Source organism: Camarhynchus parvulus, chromosome 18 (genome assembly GCF_901933205.1).
Source record: "Camarhynchus parvulus chromosome 18, STF_HiC, whole genome shotgun sequence".
Lineage (NCBI taxonomy): Eukaryota > Metazoa > Chordata > Aves > Passeriformes > Thraupidae > Camarhynchus > Camarhynchus parvulus.
This window is the reverse complement of record NC_044588.1, coordinates 5,046,315-5,072,501: the sequence shown is the minus strand read 5'-3', so window position 1 is coordinate 5,072,501 and position 26,187 is coordinate 5,046,315. Positions and strand designations below refer to the sequence as shown.

At 58.8% G+C, this 26,187-nt stretch overlaps 1 protein-coding gene across 2 annotated transcripts in view; it reads right to left on the bottom strand.

Annotated features, from left to right (window-relative positions):
• SLC38A10 (solute carrier family 38 member 10) overlaps positions 1 to 18,845 on the bottom strand; it is a 30,635-nt gene extending 11,790 nt beyond the window's left edge. For both annotated transcript variants that reach the window (XM_030962159.1, XM_030962160.1), the window contains exons 1-11: positions 18,596 to 18,845; positions 17,691 to 17,808; positions 14,610 to 14,655; positions 13,473 to 13,566; positions 12,263 to 12,406; positions 11,281 to 11,405; positions 8,133 to 8,235; positions 7,283 to 7,465; positions 5,528 to 5,639; positions 5,243 to 5,349; positions 207 to 360 (exon numbers count right to left, since the gene is read on the bottom strand). In XM_030962159.1, the coding sequence (XP_030818019.1) occupies positions 207 to 360; positions 5,243 to 5,349; positions 5,528 to 5,639; positions 7,283 to 7,465; positions 8,133 to 8,235; positions 11,281 to 11,405; positions 12,263 to 12,406; positions 13,473 to 13,566; positions 14,610 to 14,655; positions 17,691 to 17,808; positions 18,596 to 18,700 (1,291 nt within the window). In that variant the 5' untranslated portion in view covers positions 18,701 to 18,845. The remainder of the gene's footprint in view (positions 1 to 206; positions 361 to 5,242; positions 5,350 to 5,527; positions 5,640 to 7,282; positions 7,466 to 8,132; positions 8,236 to 11,280; positions 11,406 to 12,262; positions 12,407 to 13,472; positions 13,567 to 14,609; positions 14,656 to 17,690; positions 17,809 to 18,595) is intronic.
• Between the last annotated feature and the right edge of the window lie 7,342 nt (positions 18,846 to 26,187).

Sequence of the window (26,187 nt, the reverse complement as noted above, 5' to 3'; positions counted from 1 at the left end):
TTCCTTCCCAAAAGAACAACTCCCACAATGGACCACTGGAGGTCACAGCGGCTTTTCCAGCAGACAAAAGTGCAGCTTTGCTTGGGAAAAGGCCCCAGGAAGCTGGGAAGATGCACAGAGCTGCCTGAAATTACCCTGCTTCCACCTTCTTTTTAAGAGGTGGCCTGGGAACAGGGCTGGGAAACCCAACTCCAGCAAGCACATACCTGGAAGTTTGACTGAATCCTGGCCAATTCTGCTCTCCTCTCTGTCCAGGTGCTCCAAGCCCACTGCTTCTGTCCTCACAGGGGTGTCCTCGGTGGCAGACAGGGTGGTGTAGGTGCTGATCACCAGCATGCCCAGCCCAATCCACAGGATAATCTGCACAGAGGGACAGAGGGACAGTGAGCACAGGAAATCCAAGGGGACTGCTCCCCACAGCATTCCCAGAGTGCCTGCACAGAATTCCAAGCTCAGCACGGTGACATGTGCTAGGGAGAGAAGAGAAATGTCAGAGAGAAACAGGAAAACCAGTTGCTCCTGGCTGAGGTTCATTTTTGGGTGTAGAGCCATGGGAATGGAAGCTGTTGGAATGGAAGCTGTTGGAATGGAAGCTGTTTGAGAGGCTGGAAGCTGTTGGAAAGGCTTTGGAAGGGCTCAAAAGTGAGTGAAGTGAGTGGGCAGGACCCAGGGATAGGAAAATGCATGTGGCAGACAAGTCCTACTGCAAAGACTCATTTCCTGGTACTCCCAGCATGAGAACTCCATGAAATCAGGTCTGGCTGAGCACAGAGGAGCCTGGCCTGGTTACAGCCCCAAACCATTCCAGGGAGCTGCTTAAAAATCCTTGGTTTTGAAAGCAAGGGTAACATGTCCACACACAGGCCCTGCTCCCAAGGCTCAAGAAGCTGCTGAGAAATGACTCCCTGATTCCCAGAAAGCTAGGATCAAACAGGGTAAAAATAGAAGGGTGGAATCTGGATCCCATGGAGGGAAGGGCTCTTGGAATTTCTCTACCTCAAAAAGGAGAAAGTGATGAGCAGCAAAGGAATTTTTACAGCTTGTTATGTGATGACAAATTGATCTGAAAGGATCTAATTCCACATGAGTCATAGGAAGTGTTGGATGGCACTCGGACAACCTGGTCTAGTGGAAGATGTCCCTGCCCATGGCAGGAGGTGGAACTGGATGAGCTTTAAGGCCCCTCCCAGCCCAAACCACTGCATGATTCCATGACTCCCAATCCTCACTGCGCAGATTTACATCCCAATTCACAAAAAGCACAACAAAAAGATGCTTCTCAGTGCGGGGAAAACCAAGAACGGCCACAGGGAGCACTTCACCGCTGGAAGCTGCCAGAAAACTGCAAATCAAGGGGAGAGGTGAAACTGGAAGGAGGAATTAAAACATTGGCACTTCCAGAGGGGGAGGAGGGGCCGGTGCTTTCCTCACCCACTGGGGGAGGTCACCCAGAGAGAGGGAGCAGCGTGGTCAGAGCCGGGCTCAGGGGAGCCCGGAGGGCCCGTTCCCAGCACGCCCCGCAGACAGCCCGACGCCTTCGGAAGGAAAAGGCTGGCGGGACGTGGAGCAGCTCTGCATCAGGGGCAGCGTGGCCAGGGAGCAGAGGCCAGACCTTAGAGCTGCTGCAGAGGAAACAGGAGCAGAATGTGCTGCCTGCCTTGCCTGGGGTGCACAAAGAGCAGATATCCTGCCATCCACCCCCCCAGCCCCGGGCAAACGCCGAGTCAGCAGGTCCTGCACTGCTGCCCTGGGCTGAGCTGCTCCACTTCCTCCCCTCCTACAATCCACAGCCCCGGCACAAATGCATTTTGTGCCTGGGAGGTTGTTCTGGCACCTTCCAGAAACAACAGCGCAGAGGAAGAGCGTTTCCACAATGAGGATCTATTCTGGTGCCACAGGAACCAGGAGCAACGTGGGAGAGGAGGGAGCTGTAGGAAACGGCTGAAAACACTAAATGCTTTAAAAGGATTTTTGTTGTTTCTTATCTTAGTGGGGAACCAGGGGCTCAAATGCCTCGGATTGAAACCCCTTTGATTGTTGCACATTTGGAGTTCAGCTGCGAGCTCCCGGAGCAGCGGGTACGGGCACACGTGGCAGCCGGAGACAGGCTGGGCTGTCCCTGAGCCGCCCTCACCCAGCTCCCCCCTCCTCACCTAAAGACCAGAATAAAGAGGGCCACGATTTGGTTTAATTCCATGGAGATGCTTATGCCATGGAAAAGCAGGCGGTTTGCGCTCAGGGGACCACCAAGGCAACTGAAGGAACAGGAGTGAGGGCTGCAAGGACTCGAGCGCTCAAGGAACCAATCCAGGCAGAGGAGCCACCAATCTCCAGAGCATCCAGAGATCCTGCAGCGAGGGGAGGCTCAGCACTGCAAGGCACATCTGAGCCAAGCTCTGGTCCCAGGGGAATGATCTCCCCAGAGCCAGCGATCCCACCGAGAGCAGAGCCCTTTCTGCAGAAGCCCCTCTCAGCACAGCCACGGGGAGAGGCTGTGGGAAGCCCTGGGGCAGCTCAGCAGGGCCAGGGCCATCTCCTGGGAGCCACGCTCAGAGCACGGACGGGAATTCAGCAGAGGAAGTTCACGCGGCCGTTTCCTCAGCCAGTTGTGCTCCCCTGGCCCTCCTTCCTCCCAGAAATGATCCAGCTCTGCAGAGCAGAGCCATTAGCTCAGCCCTGTCCTGCAGCCACGGGAAGCAAACACGCTGCATTTGTGTGGCGTGACGCCATCCCCGTCCTCCTCCTGGACACCGAGCGAGCGCTCCGAGGGACGGAGTCATGGTGAAGGAATGCAGAGCCCCGGTCACTGCCAGCCCCCTCCTCAGAGATGCTGTGTTTGGGGGGCTGCACCCCTGGATGTGCTGCTGGAGAAGGTGTGCTGGCCCCTGCACTGCCAGGGAAGGGCAGAGGGAATCTCTTTTCCACCCACACAGGAGCGAGCCCAGGGGTCACTTCCTGACCTCCGGCAGCTCCTCTTCCCCAACTGGGACAAGAGCAACTCCGGCCTCCCTAGGAGGGGCCTCTCGGACAAGCCTGTGTCAACACTGGGAAGGCAACACCTTCCTGCTGGCAGTTCCACACTCTGCTCACAGACCCCCACACGGCCCACGGCAGCTCTGCCAAACCGGGGCTCCCGGGGAGCAGCGGGACGCGGACCTTTACAGCAACAGATGCTAAACCACAAGAAAGGGAACACTCTCCCTGCTTCACTCACAGCGCTGTGTGCCTGACTCTGGGCTTTTTAACTGCTCTGGGACCTGCCTTTCCAACCCAACCCTTCCAACCAGGGCACTGCCAGCCCAGCCCAGCTGAGCAGCAGCTCCAATCCTTCCCAGCTCCTCAGCAGAAGCGCTTTGCTGGCCAGCAAACATCTGCCCATTTCCCTCCCCCATCTGAAATCCTCTTCACTTTTAGTGTTTCATAGCCTCAGTTTGCACCTCTCCTGTAAAAACCTGGCCTTTCACGTCACCACCTGCCCCACACTGGACGCTGCTGGGTGCCAGAAATGGCCCGATAAAAGCAGCCAGTCCTCAGCAGCGCAAGAGCCAAGATAACCCAGAGAAGTGTAGAAGCTGGCGCTGAGGTTTGCTGCTCTGAAGGAGGCTAAAGCTGATGCAGAGAAGGAGGGAGAACGCCCCTGTACCCTGTTTGAACAGGGACAGGAAGGGAAGGACAGCTGAGCCCAGGGCTGGCATTCTCCCCCGCCTGCCACCTTCCTCAGGAGCTGACTTTGATGGAGTGGAGCACCTGATCAAAGGAGTGCAGGAATGAAGGAGGAGACCAAAGACAGAGCTCCAGGGAAAGAATAAATGAGCCTTTGCAAAGACCTGGAGGGAGGAGAGGGTGGGCTCGGAGCTGGGCTGTGGAGGCGGGGAGGTGCTGAGCAGGGCGGGCAGGTGTGTTCTCGCTCCGAGCAGGAATGCAAACCTGACAGGCAATGGATCACTCAGGGAAGGCTGGACAGCTTGCTGCCAGCCCCTCGACAAGTAACCCGGGGCCTGATGCTTTAGATAAGCCCTTCCTCCTTTGTGGGGATTTCTGCAGGACAAACATCTCCCTGAGCCTCGTGACCGGGTTTGGGGTCAGGCATTGTGAGGGCCCCAGTGTCCCACCCCGAGCAGCCAGGCTGAGAGCGCAGCCTGTCCTGAGTGCAGCCCCGAGGCACTGCAGGGAAACACTCTGGCTCAGCCGGAATAGAAAGCAATTCTTGAAAGTGCTCTTTGTTTCCCTGAAAAACCCAGGCTGGCATTCAGACTCCTGCTCAGGGTTTCACTCAAAGAAGTTCGGAGCTAAGTGTCAGAATTCAGAGTGAAAGCTGGAAAGTTGGACTACTTCCTTGTGTCAGGGAAAGCACAGGGAAGAAAAAAAAACACACCCTGCTTAAAAAATTCACGTAGGTTTGCAAAGCCACAAGTCATTAAGCAGAGAACAAGCCACCAGTTCTGTGGGCCCCACAAAAACGTGCTGCTCTCCCCTGCTGACTCCACACTGCGCCCAAAACCTTATTCCCAGCCCAGCACTGTCCTGACTGGGAATGTTGGGACAGAGGCCTATGAAAAAGGCAGTGGATTAAATTATTGTTAGGGAAAAAACCCAAAACCTGTTAATTTCAGCCCACGGTATTTGCAGGAGCAGAGAGATCAAGCCCAGCAAAGAGCCACTTTGTTTCGGTCCCTGAGGAGGCCAATTCAAACTGGAGCAAAAGGAAAAGTTAAACTTCTAACAGCCTCTGAACGACCCCAATCCCTCAGAAAATCAATTCCTGAAGCAACACCTCTATGTGTGTGTTCCTTTTTACTATTATTTTGGTTGAAAGCAGAAAGCTGAGGGTCGGCAGCACAAACCACATCGTGGAGCCCTGTTTGTTTTACCCAGCCCGGGCAGGTCGGGATGTGAGGCTTTAAGGTTTTACAGGCTGCCTGGATTTCCTGTTCTGAGGATCCAAAACCTGAATCCCACCCGGAGGAGGACTGGAAGCAGCATTTTATGCACAAAATGACTGTTTCACTTGCTGCTGGAAGGACAAAAAGAGCTGGTGCTCCAGCTTGGGCCAGCACCTCCGCCACTGTCTGCGCATCCCAAAGTGGTGGACACCCACCCAGAACAGCTCCCACCTGTACTGGGCAGGCTGGAGGGGGAGGCTGGAGGAGGTGCTGAGCAGTTTCTGTGCTGCAGCCAAATGAAGCACGTTCCCAGGCTCTGCAGAGGGCTTAGGGGGATGTCAAGCAGCATCAGCACTGACCTGTGAACAAAGCGCATTCTTGTGGATCTTCTTGTAAATAAGAGCTGGGCAGATGAAACAAATGAGGCTTCCCATGGTCGCACCTGTCAGGCCCAGGACTGTTTCCACTGGAGAAAAAGAGGAAAAGTCAGCAAAGGTCTTTTCCAGGAGTGCCAGAGCAGCAGCATGGGACAGCTGCCAGAGCCCCCGGGCAGGATGGGGTGTGAGTCTGGTCACCCCAGCCAGGAAAACAAATAACAGAGACCAGAGAAAGCAGCCAGCCCTTGTTCCCAGCTCCTCACTCACCATTGGGGATCATGATGCCTCCAACCATGGTTCCAAACACAACAGCCAGCGTCAGGGCTTTGAAGCGCAGCGGGGGCATGTATCCCCCGGCAGCGAAGGTGCCGTCCTTCTGCTGGGAGGGCAAGGGTGGAGAGGGAGAGTTAGCTCTGGTATTGCAGTCCCCAGACCCTCAGCAATTCCCTGAGCCCCCAGCAATTCCCTCAGCAATGCTGCCTGCAGCTCCAGCCCAGCCCAGCTGTGATCCCCCCAGCAGGGACTCAGAGGACAGCCCAAGGGCAGGAGGAAGGAGCCCAGGGGTGCAGCAGGAGGGAGAAGCTGCAGGGGAAGAGCCCTGGCTGTGCTAGGGAGAGGTGTTCCCCAAGAGCTCTGGGAGCAGGGCCATCCCCTGCACAGGAGCAGCCTCTCTGACTGGGAGACACCCCAGGGAGAGCGCAGGGGAGGATGGGTGCTGCTGGGCAGCTGCTGGAGGAATTCCAGAGGCCGCTCTGCTTCCCATCCCATCCCACCTCCCGAGTGGGAGGTGTGGAAGGCAGCGGCCCCAGCGTGCCCTGCAGACCCAGCAGGTCCCAGCTCTGCTGCTGCACAGATGGGGGAGGAAGGCAAAGCGACACCTTCAGAGCCCAGCCAGCCACGAGCTGAGCCCAGGCGAGATCCAAAGTGTTCCCAAGTGTTTCCAGCGCTTCCTCCTCTGCACCCGCTGGCTCTCACCGAGCCTGCCCCCATCCTCAGGCCCTCCCAACGTGAGAAAAGAGCCGGGGGCTTCTCACAGGCAGAAGTGGCAGGATTTAGGGCTATAAATTGCTCAAGTTTTATTTCCTGCCTAAGAGGTTTCTATTTATGCGGATACACAAAGGCCTCAGAACATTCCCACAATCTCTCAGTGTTATTTGCTGAATCCCATCGGCGCGCTCCGTGCGCACAATGCACAGAGGAGAACACGCCACTGCCACAAGGGACTCACAGTCTCCAGCAGACAGACCAGCCTCAGTCACAAAGGCTGGCTGAGGAGCTGGCCCTGGGAAAGGTGGAACGTGTGGGAGAGGGCTGGATCCCACATCCCACTGCCCGCCCCCGGCACCGCAGCCCGGGAGGCGCTGGAGGAAGGGGACATCCGAACCCGCAGAGAAAAGGGCTGCTCCAGGGCTGCTGGGTGAGAATAATGGAGCAGGAATCAGCAGGCACACAAGGAAGCAAGAAGAAATGGGGCTGGGCTGTGCTCCGAGGCCGGGAACGGGAGCTTGAGCTCGATGAGTTGGCCAGCAAAAGGACAGCAGCTGGAGCAGCAGGAAATGAGGAGGCTCTGCTGCTTCCAAAAGCACATTTCACCCTTTTTCTGAGGGGAAGAAACCACCTCGGCTCTGAGCTGTGTAACATGTCTGTGCCAGAGCTGGAATCCCCAGCAGAGCAGGGAGCAGCAGCCATGGGACATGAGCTTTACACTGGGAACTCCACTCCTTTGGCCCACAGAATTCCTCTGCAGAAAGGACACAAACCTCCAAGTGCCAGGATTAACCACTGAGCAGAGCAGGATTTAGAGATGGCCACAGGCCCCTGCTGCACTGTCACCACACCCTGGGCACTGAGGATTTTATGGGAGTTGAGGTTTTGTCCCTTGGGATAGCGAGTACCTGCCACATGCCATTAGCACCAGAGTCTCAGGGAGCCAAGGCCGGTTTGGGGCCCAGTCAGAGACCAAAGAGTCACAAAAACCCTTCAAAAATCAAGCTTCACCCCGAGGCAGCCCTGGGGTCTTACCTGCTGCTCAAAGAGCAGGGTGTTCAGAGCCTGTCTGCAGGGCAGGATCATCATGGGGAACCCCACTGCCACCGACATCATGAATCCCACTCGGATCATCTCCGTCACCACGTTGGAAGGGAAGTTCATCAGCACGTTCCCAGCAATGGCCTCGGTGTAACTCACATAGCCAAAGAAGCCCACCTGGAGAGGGGAGCAGGGTTGGACTCCCAACACTTCACACCTGCTCCTCACAGAGGGGACAGGACAGTGACCTCCCATTGGAGCAGCCAAATGGGAGCGTGAGGTCACTTCCAGGGGCACCCCAAAACCTGGGACAGGTCGTTAATCAAGAGTGGGAACTGCCTAAAAGCAAGTTTCTCATCAAATCCAGGGGTTTTCCTAAAGGACACACTTTGCTTGCTGCCAGGCCCATGGACTGTCCCTCAGAGAGAGAGGGGGCTGTCACAATCCCCTGCAGCAGCCTGGCTCATGGGCCAAGGCTCTCCTCAGGAATTATTAACCCAGTTTTATTAACTGCTGCCTTATGAGGCATAACTTCCTTCCAAACAGGCTGGAAAAAGCTCTCCCAAACTCTGGGCAGCAGCCCCTGCTCCAGGCTGGGCCTGGGAAGAGCTGGGCCTCCACTCTGCCTCCATCCAAGCAAACATGCTACTCTGAAAACCTGGATTCTCCCAGTGCCCCCTGTGCCCTTGGGTTCATCACCTCCCACCTAACTCTGCTTTCAGCACGAGGACTTATCTGTCAGAATAAATACAGATAAGCAGAAACCAGCCCCAGCTGTAGATAAAGCCTCATCCCTGTGGCCCCTCCAGATTTCTGGCAAGGGAAGAGAAGGGGAAGTTCCTACCATGATGTAAAAGGTGGTGACCACGTTTAGGGAAGAAGCAAATATGGAGCTCATGATTTTGACAGACGGCTCATCCAAGCTGTCGTAAGTAGGCAAGACCTGACTGTAAAAAGGGTAAAATATTTAAGGAAACCTGCAGGAAACAGGAGAAAACCCCCAATCCCAGCCCATCCTCTGCCTCAGCCCAGCAGCAACGAATCCCTGACACCTTCCCCCTTTGGAGCATAAACACCTGCTGCTATTCCACAATTTATACTGCTAATGCCAAGAGATTTCAGAACACTCATAACTTTTAAGTGTTGCAAAAATATTCCTGCTCTCCCCACCCCACCACGTGGAGCGAAACGTGTGATGTAAACATTTGGGTTCAGGAAGGGTTGCAAAATGAATGACCGTTTGTTCCCGGGGCCACGGGTGGCTCTGGGCCAGCCCCAGCGCCAGAGATTATTGTTCTTGGAGCTCTCCGTGCTGATAATTAAAGCAACACAGTGTTTACAGAGGAAAAGAGGGAAGAAGGTTGGAGCATCCCACTGTCTGAAGGAAAATTAAACAAACAAACCCCAGCGCAGCAGCCTGTCCTACTTCAGCTCGCTTCATAGAAAGCCACAAGTGCCAGTTCCCTGGGATTTGGGGTATTTACAGCCTTGGAAAGCGTGGGGAATGTTCCTTTTGACATCAGGTGCATATTTTAGCAACTCATTAACCTCTTGTTACTTTAATTCTAGCAGCTACATCCTGGAACTCTCGGGAGAAGGGGGGCTGCAGGGAGATGGGAAGGGGTATCCCCAGCTCCAGTGGGCACCAAGCCATTCCCAGGAAGTATGTCAGGCTGGGGCCCAGCTGAAAGATCCTTAACCCTCAATCCCTGAACGTCAGAGGAGGCTCTGGGGCTGGAGGTACCAGCAGGGAGCAAGGACTTCCCCAGGAGTCTCCATCTGGGATTCCTCCCTGAAGAAAGGAGACCGGCTTCCCTGGGAATCCCTCCTTTTGGGATTCCTCCCTGGGAGTGAGGAGATTGGCTTCCCTGGGAACCCCTCCTTTTGGGATTCCTCCCTGGGAGTGAGGAGATTGGCTTCCCCAGGAATCTCTCCTTTTGGGATTCCCTCCTGGGAGTGAGGAGATTGGCTTCCCAAGAATCTCTTCTTTTGGGATTCCCTCCTGGGAGTGAGGAGATTGGCTTCCCCAAGAATCCCTTCTTTTGGGATTCCTCCCTGGCAGTGAGGAGATTGGCTTCCCTGGGAATCCCTTCTTTTGGGATTCCTTCCTGGCAGTGAGGAGATTGGCTTCCCCAGGAATCTCTCCTTTTGGGATTCCTTCCTGGGAGTGAGGAGACTGGCTTCCCTGGGAGTCTCTCCATTTGGGATTCCTCCCTGGAGAAAGGAGACTAGCTTACCTGGGAATCCCTCCTTTTGGGATCCCTCCCTGGGAATCTCTCCTTTTGGGATTCCTCCCTGGGAGTGAAGAGACTGGCTTCCTTGGGAGATTGGCTTCCCTAGGAATCTCTCCATTTGGGATTCTTCCTTGGGAATCTCTCCATTTAGGATTCCTCCCTGGAGAAAGGAGACTGGCTTCCCTAGGAAATTTCTCCATTTGGGATTCCTCCCTGGAGAAAGGAGATTGGCTTCCCTTGGAAATCTCTCCTTTTGGGATTCCTCCCTGCCCTCTCCACAGCCACCTCCAGCTACATTCTGGCCTTCAGCCTCCGAGGGAAGGGTCCAGCCAACCATTCAGGCTTGGGAAGGAAAAAAGAGGGAAAAAGAGAGGCTCTGCAGTGTGTGGGATGGTTAAAAAGGTGATTCAGAGGTTAGTAAAGTTAAATCCACCCAGCTGAGGCTACATAGTTAAACTACATATAAAGAGAGGAATAGAATATATAGAGGGTGGGTAGAGAGAGAAAGAGAGAGAATACACAGATGGAAAGAAATTTTTAAAAATATGTAAATATTGCCTGGGCTGGGGACAGTGTATTTTCCTGATGTTTGGAAAGAACACACAGCTTTAGATGGGGTCTGCCACAAAAGTGCTGCCATGGAGCTCATATTTAGGCACACACACAGGTCCACACCAAACCATTTCCCTGCATTCCCAACTCCCAGGAAAACTGCTCTGGGTACTGCATGGCTTCCACAAGGGAAAAAAAAATAAAAGGGATTTGTTAACAAGGTAAAGCTGCAAGAGAACACAATTCCCTCTGCCAGTTGTAATGGAGACATTAAACAGCAAGCCTGGAGTGTGCCGGGGTAGGATCTGAGCTGCCAAGAGAGCCAGTAAGTGGGAAATGATGATTTGGATCTTGGAGTGGGTGTAAACACAGCAGTCTGAGCAAATTTTATCTGTCACATTCATTTACTGTTGGCACGAGACCCGTTTGCTGGAACTACAAGGGGGAAGCCCAGCTCTGCCAGGCTTCCAGAGGAGGATGCTCCTTCCAGAGCAGGCCAGTCCTTCCCCGCCCAGGGCTGGATTTACACGAGTTAGAGCTGTCACAGCACTCACCTGCTGTGCTGGTGCAGCAGGGAATGCTGCTGGAAACCTGGGACAGCCTGGCCTGCCCTCACCTTCTTCCACTTGTCACAGAAACCCTCCCAAACGCAGGGAACTGGACAGGTGGAAATAGCCTGGTCTGCTCTCAGCTCCTTCCACGTGCCACTACACCCAGGGAAGTGGAAATGAAGGAGTTATACAATACTCTGGAAATGCAGGAACACCCCTCCAAAGCCAACACCTGTGTGACCTTCAGAGTGCTCTCCAGGAGATGTGGGGGAGCAGAGCAGCCCCCAGCATTCAGGGGGTCACACAAGAGGGGGGCACAGCCTTTCCTGGTGCTCCAGCATTCCCTTCAAGAACCACGGGAATTTCATCCCTCCTGCAGCTGCACCAGAAGCTCCCGAGGAGCTGTTTGGCTCCAGTGGTCTCATGTTGCTCCATGACAAGAACTCCCAGGTGAAATGGAATAACAAAAGGGTCTGGGTAACAAAAGGGTCACGACTGAATGAGAGGCTGAACTTCAGCGAGCTGTAAAGTACCCTGATGAAAACAAACCACCAAAGCAGATGGTATCTATCCCTTGCAGATCCTCCTGACCCTGTGCCCCACCACAAACTCACAGCAGGAACAAGTGCCAGGGCTGGGGAAGGCAGGTACTTACGACTGGCAGGCAAAGGACATTCCGAAGATGGGGATGCAGCGGAAAATGCCCTCCCAGCGCATGTAACTGACCTGCTGCAGCCACTGCCCGCTGAAGAGCCCGTGGTTGAAGGAGGACAACACAACCTGCAGCAGGACAGACAGCAGGGGTGAGCAGCCAGCCCCAAACAGCTCCAGGGCAGCAGCAATGCCAGGCTGGGATAACCCGAGCTGCCAGCACAGCCCCATACCAATCCCCCAGCTCCACATCCCACCCACACAGCCCCCAGGGCCACCAAGGATCCCAGGGAGTATTCCAAGGGATCTGTGACTTTCCTCCCTCGTTTGATGCCATCAGACATCACAGCACACACAGTTTCCACAGACACACTAACTGTGAGAATCATTGTTCAAAGCAACCTCTTTTGCACTTTTTAAATGTGTTTTTTAAATCCAAACAGGAAGCACCGTTGGCCTTAGAGAATCCTGTTCAGCAGAGAGAGACAAAGGGTCCTAAAACAGGATCCCACCTGCTGCTCCAGGGCCATTTAACACCAGCAGCTCACCAAAGAGAAGGAAAAGCTTTATGGAAAAAGGGAGGAGCCGAGGCCAGGGAGCTCCCTTGCCATGGACACAAGAACTGGCAGGAGTTGGGTTGCACAGGAAGCAGAAGGTAAATATGTCTGAATGTCTGTTTATAATATCCTTGGATGGGGTTTCTAATCCCCAGAGATGTTTCAGTGCAGCCAGCTCTTGTGAACGTTGTGGTTTCTTAAAGGCACAGCTCCTGGGAAGTTCCACACCAGCCCTGAGGTGTGACCCTGCATGGAAAGAATTCCCACACCTCCCTTTCCTTCCAGTCCTGAAATTTGGGTGAGGCAGGGCTGGAGCTCCAAGAGGGAATCACAGGAGCATCCGGGAGCTCACAGGAGCATCACAGGAGCGACTGGTCACCAAAAACGAACAGAAAGGAGGGAAAGGGGATGCCCGGTGTCCGTACCCACCACAAACATGAACACACTGTAGAAGATGAGAGCCATGGCACTGAAGGACTGAATGGAGGCCATCATGTTCCTCTGCAGGCTCAGGGGAAGGACAATGCACAGGGAGACAGCGAAGAGCAGGACAATGCGGAACGGGCCCGACACCTGCACAACACACCTGCATCAACACCTGCAGCAGGGAGGACACCCCACACACCCCCAGGCAGCAAACCCTGGCATGGCTCATCTTTCCAGGGTGAAAAGCAGCTTTAAACAGTGCAATTGTGTGTCTGGAGGGGTTTGAAGATGCTGCAAGCTCGGGCTCTGTCTGTGCTGAGCTGAGACAGTCACTGGGTGCCACTGTTGCTCTGCAGTGTGTGACAGGTCCGAGCTGGAAGAATCTGGGGGGTGGCTGGGGGGGTTAAATGCTAATCCAGCACAAGCTATTTAGGTATTTCCATGCAATTAAATAAAACCTAAATTTACTTGGGGAGATGAGAAATTGAAAGTGTTGAAAACTCCAATCCAGAAAATTAATCAAAGCCTCACACTGGTATTTATTATAGCAGAACACTCTGGAATGCTTGGAAATATTTAATACCTAATTTGGCTGCAGCCTCAACGCATCTTTTTTAACTTCACAGTCCCTTAATCTGAGCTTAGGAGCATCAGGCAGCACAGATAACACTCTACCAAAAATCCTTTTGCTTCCCTGCACGGCCCTCGTGCCGGCTATGAGGAGCACCTCTTGCCTCTGAGCACCCTGAGCCAGCAGCAGGCTCATCACACGGCTGAGGAGGCAGGAACACAGAGACTTTGGCCACAAAACCAGCCAGGGACAGGACAAAAATCCCTCCTGAGCTACAGGGAGGAGAGCTCAGGCACAGGAACTGCCTGTCACTACCCACCGGGGCAGGAATTAAGGCAGGAAGCATTATCTCCCCCAGGAATCTGCTCCAGAATTAATAAAGGGACCAAGTTAAAAAGAATTCCTTTGATGGAAATGCCTTCTTGGAGTTTTACACAGCTGATTGTTTGCCATATGTCTGAGCTTCCCAGACTTCCCAGAGCTGAGGCTCCGTGCATGAGGATCCCTCCGTGAGGGGACCCCACAAAGCCCCCCTGGGACCCCAGGGGATGCTGAGCACACCCCAAGGCAGGAGCTCTGCTGTCCCCAGGGGACACAGGGCTCAGTGCAAGGGCTGGGAGCACACAGGAGTGATTTATTCACCTGCAATCCGAGCATCTGGGCAAAGAAGTTGGAGCCCAAATCGCCGATGACGACGTAGAAGGCGATGCAAGTGCCCAGCATCAGCCCAATCATGCTGCAAACACAAACAGGGACAGGTTAGGAGGGCCACATTCCATCCTCAGTGCTGGGAAGGGCAGGACACCCCTTCTGCACTCCATCCCAGGAAAACAGCCACCAGAGAACCTCCATCCACACCAAACACTTGGGGATGCAGCTCTGCCCACAACCCACATAGGGGTTTAACTCCTGTTGGGAGCCACGGGGAAAAAAACCAAGGAAAACTAATCTTGGAGATGACAAGAACTCCTTGAACTCCTGGAAAAATTCAAAAGAATCAGCACGAGGCTCTCAGAGCCCCACACCCACTGCAGGACCCTGCCATGAGAGTCTCAATATCCAGTGGGCTCTCCAACATCTCTCCACACAATGGACCACACTTTAATGAAAAGATTGTCCATGAACTGCTTCTCCTCCCACTCCTGGACCACTTTCCTTCCCAATTCCAATTATAGAACATCCCTGTGGCAATTACAGCCTCTGCTTGCATGGACAAGTAACATCTGAGGAATATTCTGTGTATTTTTAGTGCTGAGCAGAAGTTTGCAGCCGGGAAGAGCGAAGGAGCCGGCACCGCTGCCGGCCCTGGGCTCAGCATGCCTGGAAAAGAATCCCTGCTGGAAAAAGCAGAGCTGTGGGGACTGTGCCATCACCTGACACCTGCACTGGGGTCATGGGAGGAAGCAGAGATGGAGGCAAGATTCCCCCTGAAGGCATCTCTCAGGGCAGGGAGCACAGAGGGCAGGAGCAGAGCAGATCCTGGGATCCAAGGAAGCAAACACTCCCTCCCACTAACCCAACAGCAGGGATGGCACCCCTGGAGAGCTGCCACGAGTGACACGGCTGTGATTTCACAGCACAGCAGCTCATCCCTTCCTTCTGTGCTCCCGGAGCCTGGGAAGTGCTGGAAGGGATGGAGGTGACACCTGGGAGCTGCACTCAGGGCATCTCACCCAGCTCCTGTGGAATTCCAGGAGGAAGGAGAGCCCAGCAAGGCTCAGAAAGGTTTCCACCACAGACACCCAAACTGTTCACACTTTGAATCAGCAGCACATTTACCTTGTTTCCACCAACATTTTTCCTGCTTTTCCATAGGCATGAAATGCTGGCATAAAAGGGAAAAAAGAGTGGAAGTTAGTCAAAGAAAGGTCCAGAACAGGGCAAGACGTCAGTTCACAATTAGACACCAGCAGTGACACAGGGCAGTGCAGCAGGAACCCACCACTGGTATTTTGGGGCCGTTCCCCTCACCCTCCCACTTTCTTTTTCAGCCTTTCCCTTTGGAAACTGAAAACCACATAAGACAGGAGCAGGGATGAGGGAAAGCCAGCAAGCAGGTTCTTTTTTTCTATTTAAAACCAGAAGTGGTGTGAAGCAGCAGCCACACATGGCAGCCATTAAAGGCAATGGGAGAGAAAATATTCCTGTACAAGATTGTGTGTGGCGAAAGTTAAAGTGGTGCAGAATTCCAGTCCAAGTCCCCTTTTTATTTTTATCTTCCCCCTCGAACTGGGCTGCCCGACATGGCTGGCTGGGAGAGCTGAGCTGGTGCCCAGAACGTTCAATCCCATTCCCAGAATACCCAGTGCTCCCAACCCACACCAAAGGGCTGCTGCCAAGGCTGTGCTTTCCCTCCCTCCCATCCTGGGGTTGGAGCACAAAATGCTCAGTAGTCCTCAAATCACTGGGTTTTCTCTTAAAAAGACAATGCCAAGAAAACTTTGCTTCTATTTTTAGCTCCTACTGGGCAGAACGGGAATGGGGAGCTCCGGTGCCAAACCCAGACCACAGTGCCCAAATCTGCCAGTGAGGTCCAGCATGAACCCACCACCCTGGAGTCCCCTCTGCCTTCCCTCAAGGCACAGCCCAACATTCCCAGAGCCTGCCAGAAAACAAACTCGGATCCTTTCTGGAAACTTCTTCTGCTATTTTAAATATTAGCTTCAACTCTTGATTTCCTTGGACTCTACTCCAGCTAAAAATTCAGGAAACGAGATGTTCTCCCACAGAATGAGCAAAAGGCACGGCAGGGACCCACAGCCCTGAGCAGGGATGTGGGGGAGCACCCAAAATAGCAGCTGGATCAGTGACAGGGCAGTGGGACAGATGCCACCAGGCACCGTGCCCGGCACGGGGAGCGGCCTCCTCTGGGAATTCACAGCCAGGAGGGAAAAGGCAACAGCTCTGGGGGGGTCACAGACAAAGGGTCTGGGAGGAGAAAGAGGAGCCAGCTAGAGGAAAACATCCCTCCTGGAGATGGGGCAGTAACAGGCTGAGCTCGGGGAGGGGGGATGGAGGAATGGTGCTGCTGATCCTCCCAGAGCACATCCCAGCCTCTGGATATGGACACTGCCCGGGTGATGCTGGAACCTGGAACCAGCCCATCTCCCTGGCTGTTTGGAGTTGATGCTCAATGAGAACGAGCCTGCAAACACTGTGGCAGGTGTTCCCACCTGGGGACAATGGAAAAATGGGATTCTTTATCTTCTCCAGGAGGTAGCGACTGTAAAATAAATGGTACAGCCAAATCCTTGGAATTGGATCTTGGAACGCCCCCAAACTGGGCAGAGCTTGCTCAGTACCTGGAGAAGCCTTTCAAACCAACGTGGTTCCTGGGACAGAGCTTCAGCCCCTTGCCCTGCAGGGCTGAGCTGCCCAGCACAGCCCCAGCACATCCCGAGTGCTGCTGGAAGGGGAGGGATTCACTCATCTCCTGTTAAAACCCATCTGGGAGCTGCCTGCCCTTCCCTCCTCACCCACACATCTCCCTGCAGCCCTTCCCCTTCCCTCAGTGGCAAGGGGCCAGCGCCAGCCCCGGCCTGGGACAGCCTTTGTGCCCAAGCCACGGCTGCTGGGGTTCCTCCGGAAGGCTGTGCCCGCCTGCAGGGAATGTGCACAACCTCCCTCCGTGCCAAAGCCTCCCAGGAGTGCCCGCAGATGTCCCCAGGCCCAGGCTGAGGGGACAAAGGGCTCTGTGTGGAGCTGCCCGAGCCCGAGCATTGGGATGCACGTGGCACCTCTGCCAGGGCTCCAGGAGCGGGCACGGCGCTGCTGCCAGCCCCCCCTGCCAGGAGGAAGCTGGGAGGCAATGCTGGCCCTCTCTGTATGGCAGCTCCTTGGCCCCCGGGCGGGCAGAGGATCCCTTCTCCCCGGGACACGCTCCAGGGTGCAGGGACTCTGTGTCCTCCGGGAAGCGGCGCACAAAGGCGTCTTGTGAGGGGCAGGGAGCAGCAGCAGCTGGGTGGGGGCTCCCCCTTCCCCCTGGCACCAAAACAACCTCCCAGCCACGGGGCTTCTCCCTCTTGTCTGTTCCTAGCAGATACAAGCAGGCAGAGGCCGGGATGTGCTTCCTGGGAGCAGCACCTCGGGCGCTCTGAGGGAGGAGCAGACCCATCTGTCAGCAGCTGCTGGGAGCCCCTGTGCCAGGGCAGCGCCAAACAGCTCCCTCCTCCCACAGAACAGCAAGGCAGAACGAGGAAAAGGAGACTTTTCCTGCTGCTCCGTACGCCAACAGCGAGGAGCGGAACCCAAACACCTCCTCCTGCTCCCCAGGGCAGCCAGAATCCCAAGAGAGGCCACGAGCAGAGGCCAATTCTGGCGCCAGCGCTCAGCTCCGAGGTTTTGGCACAGCCGAAACCCACCCAAGGATCTTCCAGATGTTTTTTGTTTTCTCAGCCCTTTGGAAGCTCGCTCTGTTTCCTCTCTGCTGAGCCATAAAGGAGCTCCCAGCTCGGATGCAGGCAGCCCAGCTCCGTGCCAGGCTGGCAGGACCCGCTGTCCCGGCAGCGCTGGCTGGGTGGGTGGGGAGCTCGTGCCCAGACCCATAATTAATTCATCCCAGCCCCACAATTCATCCCAGATGGCTCCCGGGAGCTGAGGTTTGCATCATCTCCTCCCTGCCCTGCAGAGTCAAAACAACTCAGCACCCATCACCAGGGCTGTGGGAGCAGGATCCAACCCCAGCACCGCCCCGGGGAGAGGCTGAGGCACAACAAGGAAACTGGGAACTGCAGCAAGAAAAATAACATTTGTTGTTCCAACAGCACCGCTGTGGAAATGCAGCCTGGGAGGCCAAGGAAGGTCGTGGTGCTGTCAGAGGAGCAGCAGGGCTGGGGAGCAGCCCCAGAGCTGGGGTCTCACCGAGGCCAGGGTAGGTCCTGCGCTTGCTGAGGTTGGCGGATTTCACCAGGAACATGCAGGACTGGTGGGTCATCCACGAGCAGAAGATCAGCAGCACAGCTCCCAGGAGGATCCCACACTGCAAAGGAGCAGGGCAGGAGATGGGGGGTCAGCTCCCCACCACAGCCCAGCCACCCTCCCTCAGCACCCTCAGCCTCCCCTGGGTGTTCCAGCCACGTTTTTCCCCCTTTCAGGAAGTTCTGTCCCCTTCCCACCAGCTCCACATCACCCTCTCCACGGCACAAAGACACGTGGAGCACACACCTGCTTCCCACAGCTCCCAGCTGCAAACTGGGAGCACAATTCCCACCCTGGCTCACCCCTCCAGGGAGCACACACAGACCCCGAAGTGCCATCTCTGCTGCAAACTGATTTATCTACAACCAGCTGGCATCACACACTGTCCCCGGGCAGGGCTGGCACCCACGGGCACCCAGCAGGGCTTGGCACAGCCCCAGATGCCAGGGAGGGGCAGGGGGCACAGTAAGTCGGAAAAGCCTCCAAGTTATGTTTATTATGTGGGCAAACCCTTGGATTTCGTTCTCCCTTCTCCTTACAAGACAGGCACAAACCATCAGCTGGAGACCACAGGGCAGGGAAAACCCAGAGCTTGGAGCAGAAGTTTTGAGTTGGAGACGTCACCACTGAGACAAACGCGGTGTTTGGAACACGAGATGCCGCTCTGGGTCTGAAGCGCTTCCTTCGCTGACTTTCCTCTCCAGCCAGGGGACCACCCCCAGATTCGGGCCAGAAGGGCAGAGGCGGCCGCTGCCCGGCCCTGGAGCCCGCCGGGGCTTTCGGCTGCCAGGGGCACGGCCCCACCCCCCGCGGCAGCCCGGGGACAGCGGCAGGACCCCAGCGCTCACCTGTCGGAAGCAGAAGGGCACGGTGAGCACGCTCACCCCCACGATGCTGTTCACCACGTTCATGATCAGGCCCCAGTTGGAACCCGCCGCCGCCGCCGCCGCCATGGCCCGCGGCGGAGGATCCCCGCGCCGGGACAGCCGGTGTGTGGCCGCTCCGCGAGCCCCGCGGCCGGCTCGGAGCGCCCGGTGCCCCCGGTCCCCCTCAGCCGGCCGTGCCCGCCATGGCCCCACCGGGCACGCCCCGACCCGGCACCGGCCACAGCGGCACTTCCGGCTTCCGCCGCCGCTGCAGGAAGTGACGTGTCCGCATGGGGCCGCTCCTGCCGCCCCGGAGGTCTGGACTCGATGGTCATGGAGGACCAAGGGGGGTCCCCGTGGTTGGGGGCATCCCCGGAGAGCCGAGCACGGCCAGGGAGGTGCGGAATGCACCAGAACACACATCCGTGCCGATCCGTGCGTGGAAAGGCACGGAGAGGGGCGTGCGCCCGCCTTTACACGCGTGTGTGCACATACACGCATGAACACAGCTTGCAGCAGCGCTAGCACCCGAGCGGGGGTCCCCAGCCTGATGGCGGCCTCTGAAAGGCCCCTCGAGGGTAGAACATCACCCCCGGCATCCCCTCCCCCCCGCACATCTGGGCACGTATCCAGCTGTGCGCACATCTGCTCCCCATCCCACCCGCAGCCGTCCCTGGCTCCACACCCCCACATCCCACGGGAGAAGGGAAAAAGAAGGAAAGAGCTGGGGGTGGGATTCTTTATCTTCTCGGGGGACTCTGGAAGGGACCCCCGAGGCCAGGCTGGCGGCAGCTCCGGGTGCCACTCGCCAAGGGCACGTTCCCGTCGGAACGAAGCGCGGCGCTCGTATAATTTGCAGCAATTGCGATGGGAAACCGCAGGAATTCGCTCTCCAGAAGGTTTGCAGGGAGGTGGACGGGCGGCCTAATTCCCTCCAGGTGTGCTGCAGCATCGGTAGCTCCGGCTGTGATTTCCTGGCTCCTGTGCCAGAGCAGTGGCTGGGTCTGTGTGTGCTGGGACGAGGGATCCCCTCAGGAATGTCACCCATGGCCAGGAAAGGGCTCTGGTGGCTGCTCCGTGTCCGGATGGGAGCCAAGGGCTCGGGAAACGTGCAGAGCCAGGCAGGAGTCACAGTGACACGCGATGGGGACACCAGGGGAGCTGCCCCTGCTCTGCCACCCTCCTGTGCCACAGCCCCGGGGTTCGTCCATGCCCGTCCCAGGGAATGGGGTTTGCTGCAGCTCCTCAGGCACCATCAGCTGCTCTGCAGCCCCAAACAGCCCAAATTCTGCCTCCAGCAGGAGCTGGGTCCATCCCATCAGTGCCAGTTTCCCATCACACACCTGCTCAGAGCAAGGAGAATCCTCTGGAAAGCTCCAACCACCAGGGACCCTGACCCTGCCCTGCCGGCAGGGGACACCGGGGGCCGGCAAAGGGCCCTGAGGGGTTTGGGAGCCAGGAACAGCATCCCCACCGGGAATCCCAGGTGGCTCAGAGCCCTTCCCAGCCCTGCCCCGTGGCCCAGATTCCTCCCACGGAGAACAGGCAGCCCCGGAGGATGGCAGAGCCAAGTGACTGTAATTAGAAATGGGGGCTCAGGGCTGGCTGAGCCCGCAGGGACCCTGCCCTGCTTTGTGGAACAAATCCCTCGGGATGCCCAGGGGCTGCTCCGCAGGGATGTACCCACGTGTGCTGGCACACTCGGAGCTGAGCTCAGCCAATTCCCAGCTCCCACGGGTGATGCTGTCCCAGGAAAACAGCTGGGGCCATCTCTGCTCCCACCCACCGCACTCTTGCTCAGGAATCTGCCTCAGCGGCAGCTCCGGGCCTGGGGGCTCCCATGAACCTCCCATGGCATGGGGATGCTCTTCCCTGAACCATCCCTGCCCTCCTCTCCTGGCGGACACAGCAGGGCCCACAGGGAATGGGGAGGAATGGGAACCCCCTCTCCAGGCCTGGGGCAAGCCCACACACACCCCATGTCCCCCCTTCACCCCACCCAGCAGCCCGGGCCACCCCGCCCCAGGTTCCAGTGACAGATGCCTGGCAGATCCCCAGAACCAGGCGGCAGGGATTGAAAAACATAAATTAAAACAAATTGCAGTTTTATATTGCAAATAAGGGCAGTTTGATGGGTTTTATTGCAGAACAACCATTAATGAAGTGCAGTTTCAGGCACCTTAATTGCTCAGGGACCAAAGTTCAGTCCGCATCTGCAGCACGAGCTGGGAGCTGCCGCGTGTCCCGCGAGGGCCGGGCAGGTTGGGAAGGGGATCGGGAATGAATTTATGGGCACGGTGAGGAGGATGGAGGCAAGGGGCCGAACCCACCTGGAGGGGTTAAAGCAGGGTGGGACAATCAGCACAGCCCGGGCTGGAGGGAGGCGAGAGCCCGTGGTGTCCCCGCCATGGTGTCACCCCAGTGTCACCCCAGTGCCACCTGGGCCCCACAGTGGGTACTCACCATGGGATGCATTTTGGGATGGGGGTCCCCAAGGATTTGGGATGCTGGTGCTGAAGCAGGGGCTGGGCAGGAGCGATGCAGAACCAAGGCCGTGGGGGACCCCGGGAAGCCTCCTTGCCCCCCCAGAACAAAGCACGCGTGGGTGTGCAAGGCACAGACGGGCGAGCAGGTGGACACAGCCCCGGGGGTACAACCACGCGGGATCCAGCCACGCACACTCAGCACACGATCGCGAGCCCCGGCACCGTCACACCCGCGCGTGGACCCGCTCCCCACGTGCACGTACGCACGCCTAGCACAGGCACCGAGCTGTACCGAGCCGTTCCGAGCCGCACGGAGCCTTACCGGACCTTACCGGGCCGCACGGTGCCTTACCGGACCTTACGAGACCTTACCGAGCCGCACTGTCCGGTGCAGTGCCCCCGCGCGCGCCCGTTCATTCACCCGCCCGCGCCGTGGGAACGAGCCGCGCGTGCCGCGGGCGGGAAGCGCAGCCCCGCGCTGGCCCCGCCCCGCCCCGTGCGCATGAATGAGCGAGCCCGCCCAGCTCCATATTAGGGCATCCGGCGTTGCTCTGTGGGCGGGGCCTAGCCGGGCCGCCACGCCCTTTTGCTCCGCCAATCAGAGCGGCGCACCGGGCCCCCCGCCGGGCTCCGGCCTTTGTTTGTGGAGGGCTCCGGGGCCAATGGGAGCGCGGGACGAGGGGCGCTGGGCCAATGGGAGCGCGGGACGAGGGGCGCTGGGCCAATGGGAGCGCGGGACAGGGGCCGCTGGGCCAATGGGAGCGCGGGGGGGGCGCGGGGCGGAGCGCGGGGCACGGCCCGGCCCGGCCACGTGCGCGCGGAGCCGCCTCCGCGGGGACCGGGGACCGCGAGGGGACTGGGGAACCCCGGTGCCACCGGGCTGTGTCCCCCGCGAGTGCCCCGTCCCCAGCAGTGCCAAGGACGCGTGCCTGGCTCTGCGCTATCAGTGCCGGATCCCGGTGCCACCAGCGGGTCGGCGCCTTCTGCTCCGGTAGACCCCGGGGATCACGGTGGAGCGGCCCCAGCCCCGGCTGCAATCCTCGGGCGCTGTCCGGGGTGTGCTGTGGGTCGGGGCAGGCCCTGACAGCCCGAGGTGGCAGCAGGGTTAGTTTGGGCTTGGCTGCCTCTGGCCCCTCTCGCCCGTTATTACCGGGACTGGGGCGGGGGCACCGTCCTGGGGGCTCTGGGCAGCAAATCCCAACCGCTGCAGCGGCCATGCAGATGGAGCTGCTCCACACAGGGCTGGGACAGAGCCACGTGTGGATCTGTGCACTGGGACAGGGCTGCGCCCAACACAGAGGGGACCGTACCGGGCAGGAGCCTCCCACGCGGTCCCGGAAAGGAAAATTTCCCACCGGGAAATCCCACCCTGTGCCTGAGATCTGCTGAGAAATATCCTGGTTCCCAACCGCCCCCAGCGCCAGCCCCATGCCCGTGCCATGGGCACACTCGTGCCAAAGCCGGGGCACTGCCAGCCCAGGGCAGGAGGAGCAGCTCTGTGCTGGAAGGGTGAAGGTCACGGTCGTTTTCTCCGTCACAGGCAGCTCCCAGCTCCATGTTTGTCCGTCCCCGTCCCTCCAGTGCTCCAGGACACTGCCACAGCCCAGCTCAGTGTCACACTGCCCGTGGCACCGACATTCCCGGCCGGGAGCCGCGGTGGCGGCAGCTGCTGCCCAGCCCGGGGGTGCTGCTGCCCATCCTGGGGGTGCCGACTCCGCTCCGTTCGCTCCTCATCACCCTCCCCGCGTGTCCCACCCCCAGCGCACAGCTCCGGCTCCATCCCCCATCCAGCCAGGCCTGCCTGCGGCGCTGCCAAACCGCGGAGCAGCGCACCGAGCACCGGGCACGGCCCCGGTGCCTCCCGATGGCCGGGACAGCAGCCAGCCCGGCCCGGCCCCGCCGCGCTCTCCGGCAGCCGGGGAAGCACCGGTGCATCTCCCGGGGCCCGGCAGAGAACAAAGGAGGGCAGTGCAGCGCAGGGAGCGGCGCTGCCGGATGCGCTGCAGCGCGGATAATCCGCCCCGGCACAGCCCCCGGAGCACCGGCAGCCCCGGTGACCGGCCCGAGGCGTGAGGGCTGTGCGGGCTGCGGAGGGGGCTCAGCCCGGCTCCTCCGGGGCGCCGTGCCCCCCGTTCCATCCCTGCGGCCGTGCTCACCCCGGCTAATGCCGCGCCATAAAGGAACCGACTTACATTAACGACTTTTGTCACCAAAGTCATTAACATAATAGGGCTTCCACATCAAAATTGAATATTAATGCTCCGCCGGCTGCGGAGGGAGGCGGATAATTGCTCTAATACATTTTCCAGTCGGATTTTCGCATCGCGGCAGCAATTGCATTAGCAAACCCGATTATTCCCACGGCCGGTACAATGGGACGGTTAATGGGAGTTAAGTTCCTGCCTTTTTCCTCGGACCCCCGAGCGGCTGCGCCTCCGTGCCCCCCACTGTCCGCAGCCGCGGGGGGCGCGGGGCAGGGCACGAGGTCCCCGAGCTGCGGAGCCGCCTCGTCCCTCCGCGCCGGCAAACGCGACCCTTGGACGCAGACGGCCTTGAGACACGCCGGGAACGCCGTGGCCAGCTGGAAAAGCGCCTGTCCTCGGAGCCGTGCTGTGCCGAGCCGTTCCGAGCCGCGGGGAGCCCTGGGATGAGCCGTGAAGGACAGCAGAGGGGACACGGCAGCCCGAGGGTTGCACCACAGCGCTGTTGGGGATCCAGGGGGTGTTCCCAGCTCCTGCCCCAGAAGGGTCAGGGGAACCTCCAGCCTCCTTTCCCTGCCGAGGGGGTTCGGCAGCTCCCGGGAGGATAAAGCTCAGGAAAACAGCAGAGGAAGGGGGAAACTGCTGGGGTTGCATCCCCTTCACTGCACCCCCAAACATGTCCCCTGTGCAGGGACAGGCCGTGCCCTCTGCCACCACACCCTGTCCTCAGTGTCCCCTCCCAGCCCCCAGACAGGGACTCAGGGGGCTCAGTGGTGGTCCAGCCCCAGCTGAGGGGGGGACAGGCACCGTGAGAGCAGCAGCAGCAGTGGACAAAGGCAGCTGCAGGGCCGGGGGGTGGATGTGGGGGGATCCTCATTAAATTGACTTTAATTGTGCTCGTTTGGCCTCACTTCATTGATCAGCCTCACACAGCAGAGTTATCCCCACGGGGCGAGGGGGCTGCCCACGGGGAATGTACCCACAGGAGGGGTCTGCCCACACTGGGGTCTGCCCACGAGGATGCCAACTCATGAGGGGCAGTCTGCCCAAGGAGGAGGGCTTGCCCACAGCAGAGGCTTGCCCAGGTTTGATGTTTACGCACTGGGGATCTGCCCACGGTGCTCAGGGACACAACCCTGGTGCTCCACAAGCCCTGGACTCAACCCCTCCCCAGCGGCACCAGGGCTTCCCCCGGCCCCTTCCCACTCCCGCCGGCGTCACTGCGGGGGGAAGAGCCCGAGAGCCGCTCCTTGTGAGGTTTTTCTGGCTCTCTTTTGCAGTCAGGAAACTCTTGCCCAGCACTCCCAGACCGCCGGTGGCTGCACACCGGCATCTGCACCGCGCTCCCGTCTGGCACCAATTCCACGCGCTGGGATAATCCATAAGGGCCCTTCCCCATGCGGACAGCGATCCAAGGGCAGCCGCGGAGCAGGATGCGGGGGCTGGGAGTGCGCTGCCATCCCGCGTCCTTCCGTGTCCCTCGGCGTGTCCCCGAGCATGGCTCCGTGCCGCAGCCGCACGTCCCGCTGCACCAGCGCCTGTGCCGGGCTGGGCCCCGCCGTGCGGCCGCCTGTTCCCGGCTGTCCTTGTCCGTCTGTCCCCGCGCCGTGTCCGTGCGCTGCCGGAGGGTCCCCGCGGCCCCTGGCCACTCCCCGCTAACTCGATTGCCGTCCCGCCTAATGAATCGCCCGCCGTAATCTAATCGTGGTTACGAGCCATCGGGATTTATTTCAGCGTTTTCAATCAATTACACCCTTTTATTGTAAAAAAAAAAAAAATCCCAAACACCGCAGTGCCCCGACAGGAATCCCGGTGGCGGCCGCTGCCAGGCCTCTGCTCCCGGTGCCCCCCCGGTGCTGCTCCCGTTCCTGCTGTGTGGTCCTGGTACCGTTCAGGCTCCCCTGGCCCCGAGCAGCCCCCCCACATCACACAGCCCCTCAGCTGGCTCTGTCCCCTCCCTGAATTGAGCACAGCCCCCCAACACTGCACAGCCCCACACACTGCTCTGCATGGCCCCCCAACACTGCACAGCCCCACACACTGCTCTGCATGGCCCCCCAACACTGCACAGCCCCACACACTGCTCTGCACGGCCCCCCAACACTGCACAGCCCCACACATTGCTCTGCACGGCCCCCCAACACTGCACAGCCCCACACATTGCTCTGCACGGCCCCCCAACACTGCACAGCCCCAAACATTGCTCTGCATGGCCCCCCAACACTGCAGAACCCCACACACTGCTCTGCACGGCCCCCCAACACTGCAGAACCCCACACACTGCTCTGCATGGCCCCCCAACACTGCACAGCCCCCCCAACAATGCACAGTCCCCACCTTGCTCTGCATGGCCACCCCACATCGCACAGCTCCCCAACATCACACAGCCCCCTTCTACTCGGCATAGCCCCCCATACTGTCCCCCCTCACACCGCACACCCCGCCAATTACCCCCCTTATCGCACGCTCCCTTCCACCGCACGCCCCCCAGCACTTCACTGCCCGCCTGGCAGGTCCGGCAGCCGCTGCAGGCCGTTCCCGGCGGGTCCCGGCGGCGCGGCCCCGCGGCGGGCGCTGCCCGCGGCCCGTTCCCCTCACGCCGCTCTTTGATCCCGCTCGCTCCGGCCCGGGGCGCTCGGGGCTGTGCGCGGGGGGGCCTCGAAACAGCCCCCGCCGCGCGTGTCCCCCCCCCCGGGGGGGCGCCTTGAAACCGCCCGCGGCACCGGCCAATCGGCGCCTTGTTTACACTGCGTGATTGACAGCGCGCTGGCGCGCCGCCAGCCAATCGCGGCGCGGGGGGGGGCCCGCGCGCTGAGGCGGGGGGTGCGCGGCAATGCGACTCCCCCCAGCCCTCCGCCCCGAGCGAGCACCGCGCCTGCGCAGCGCT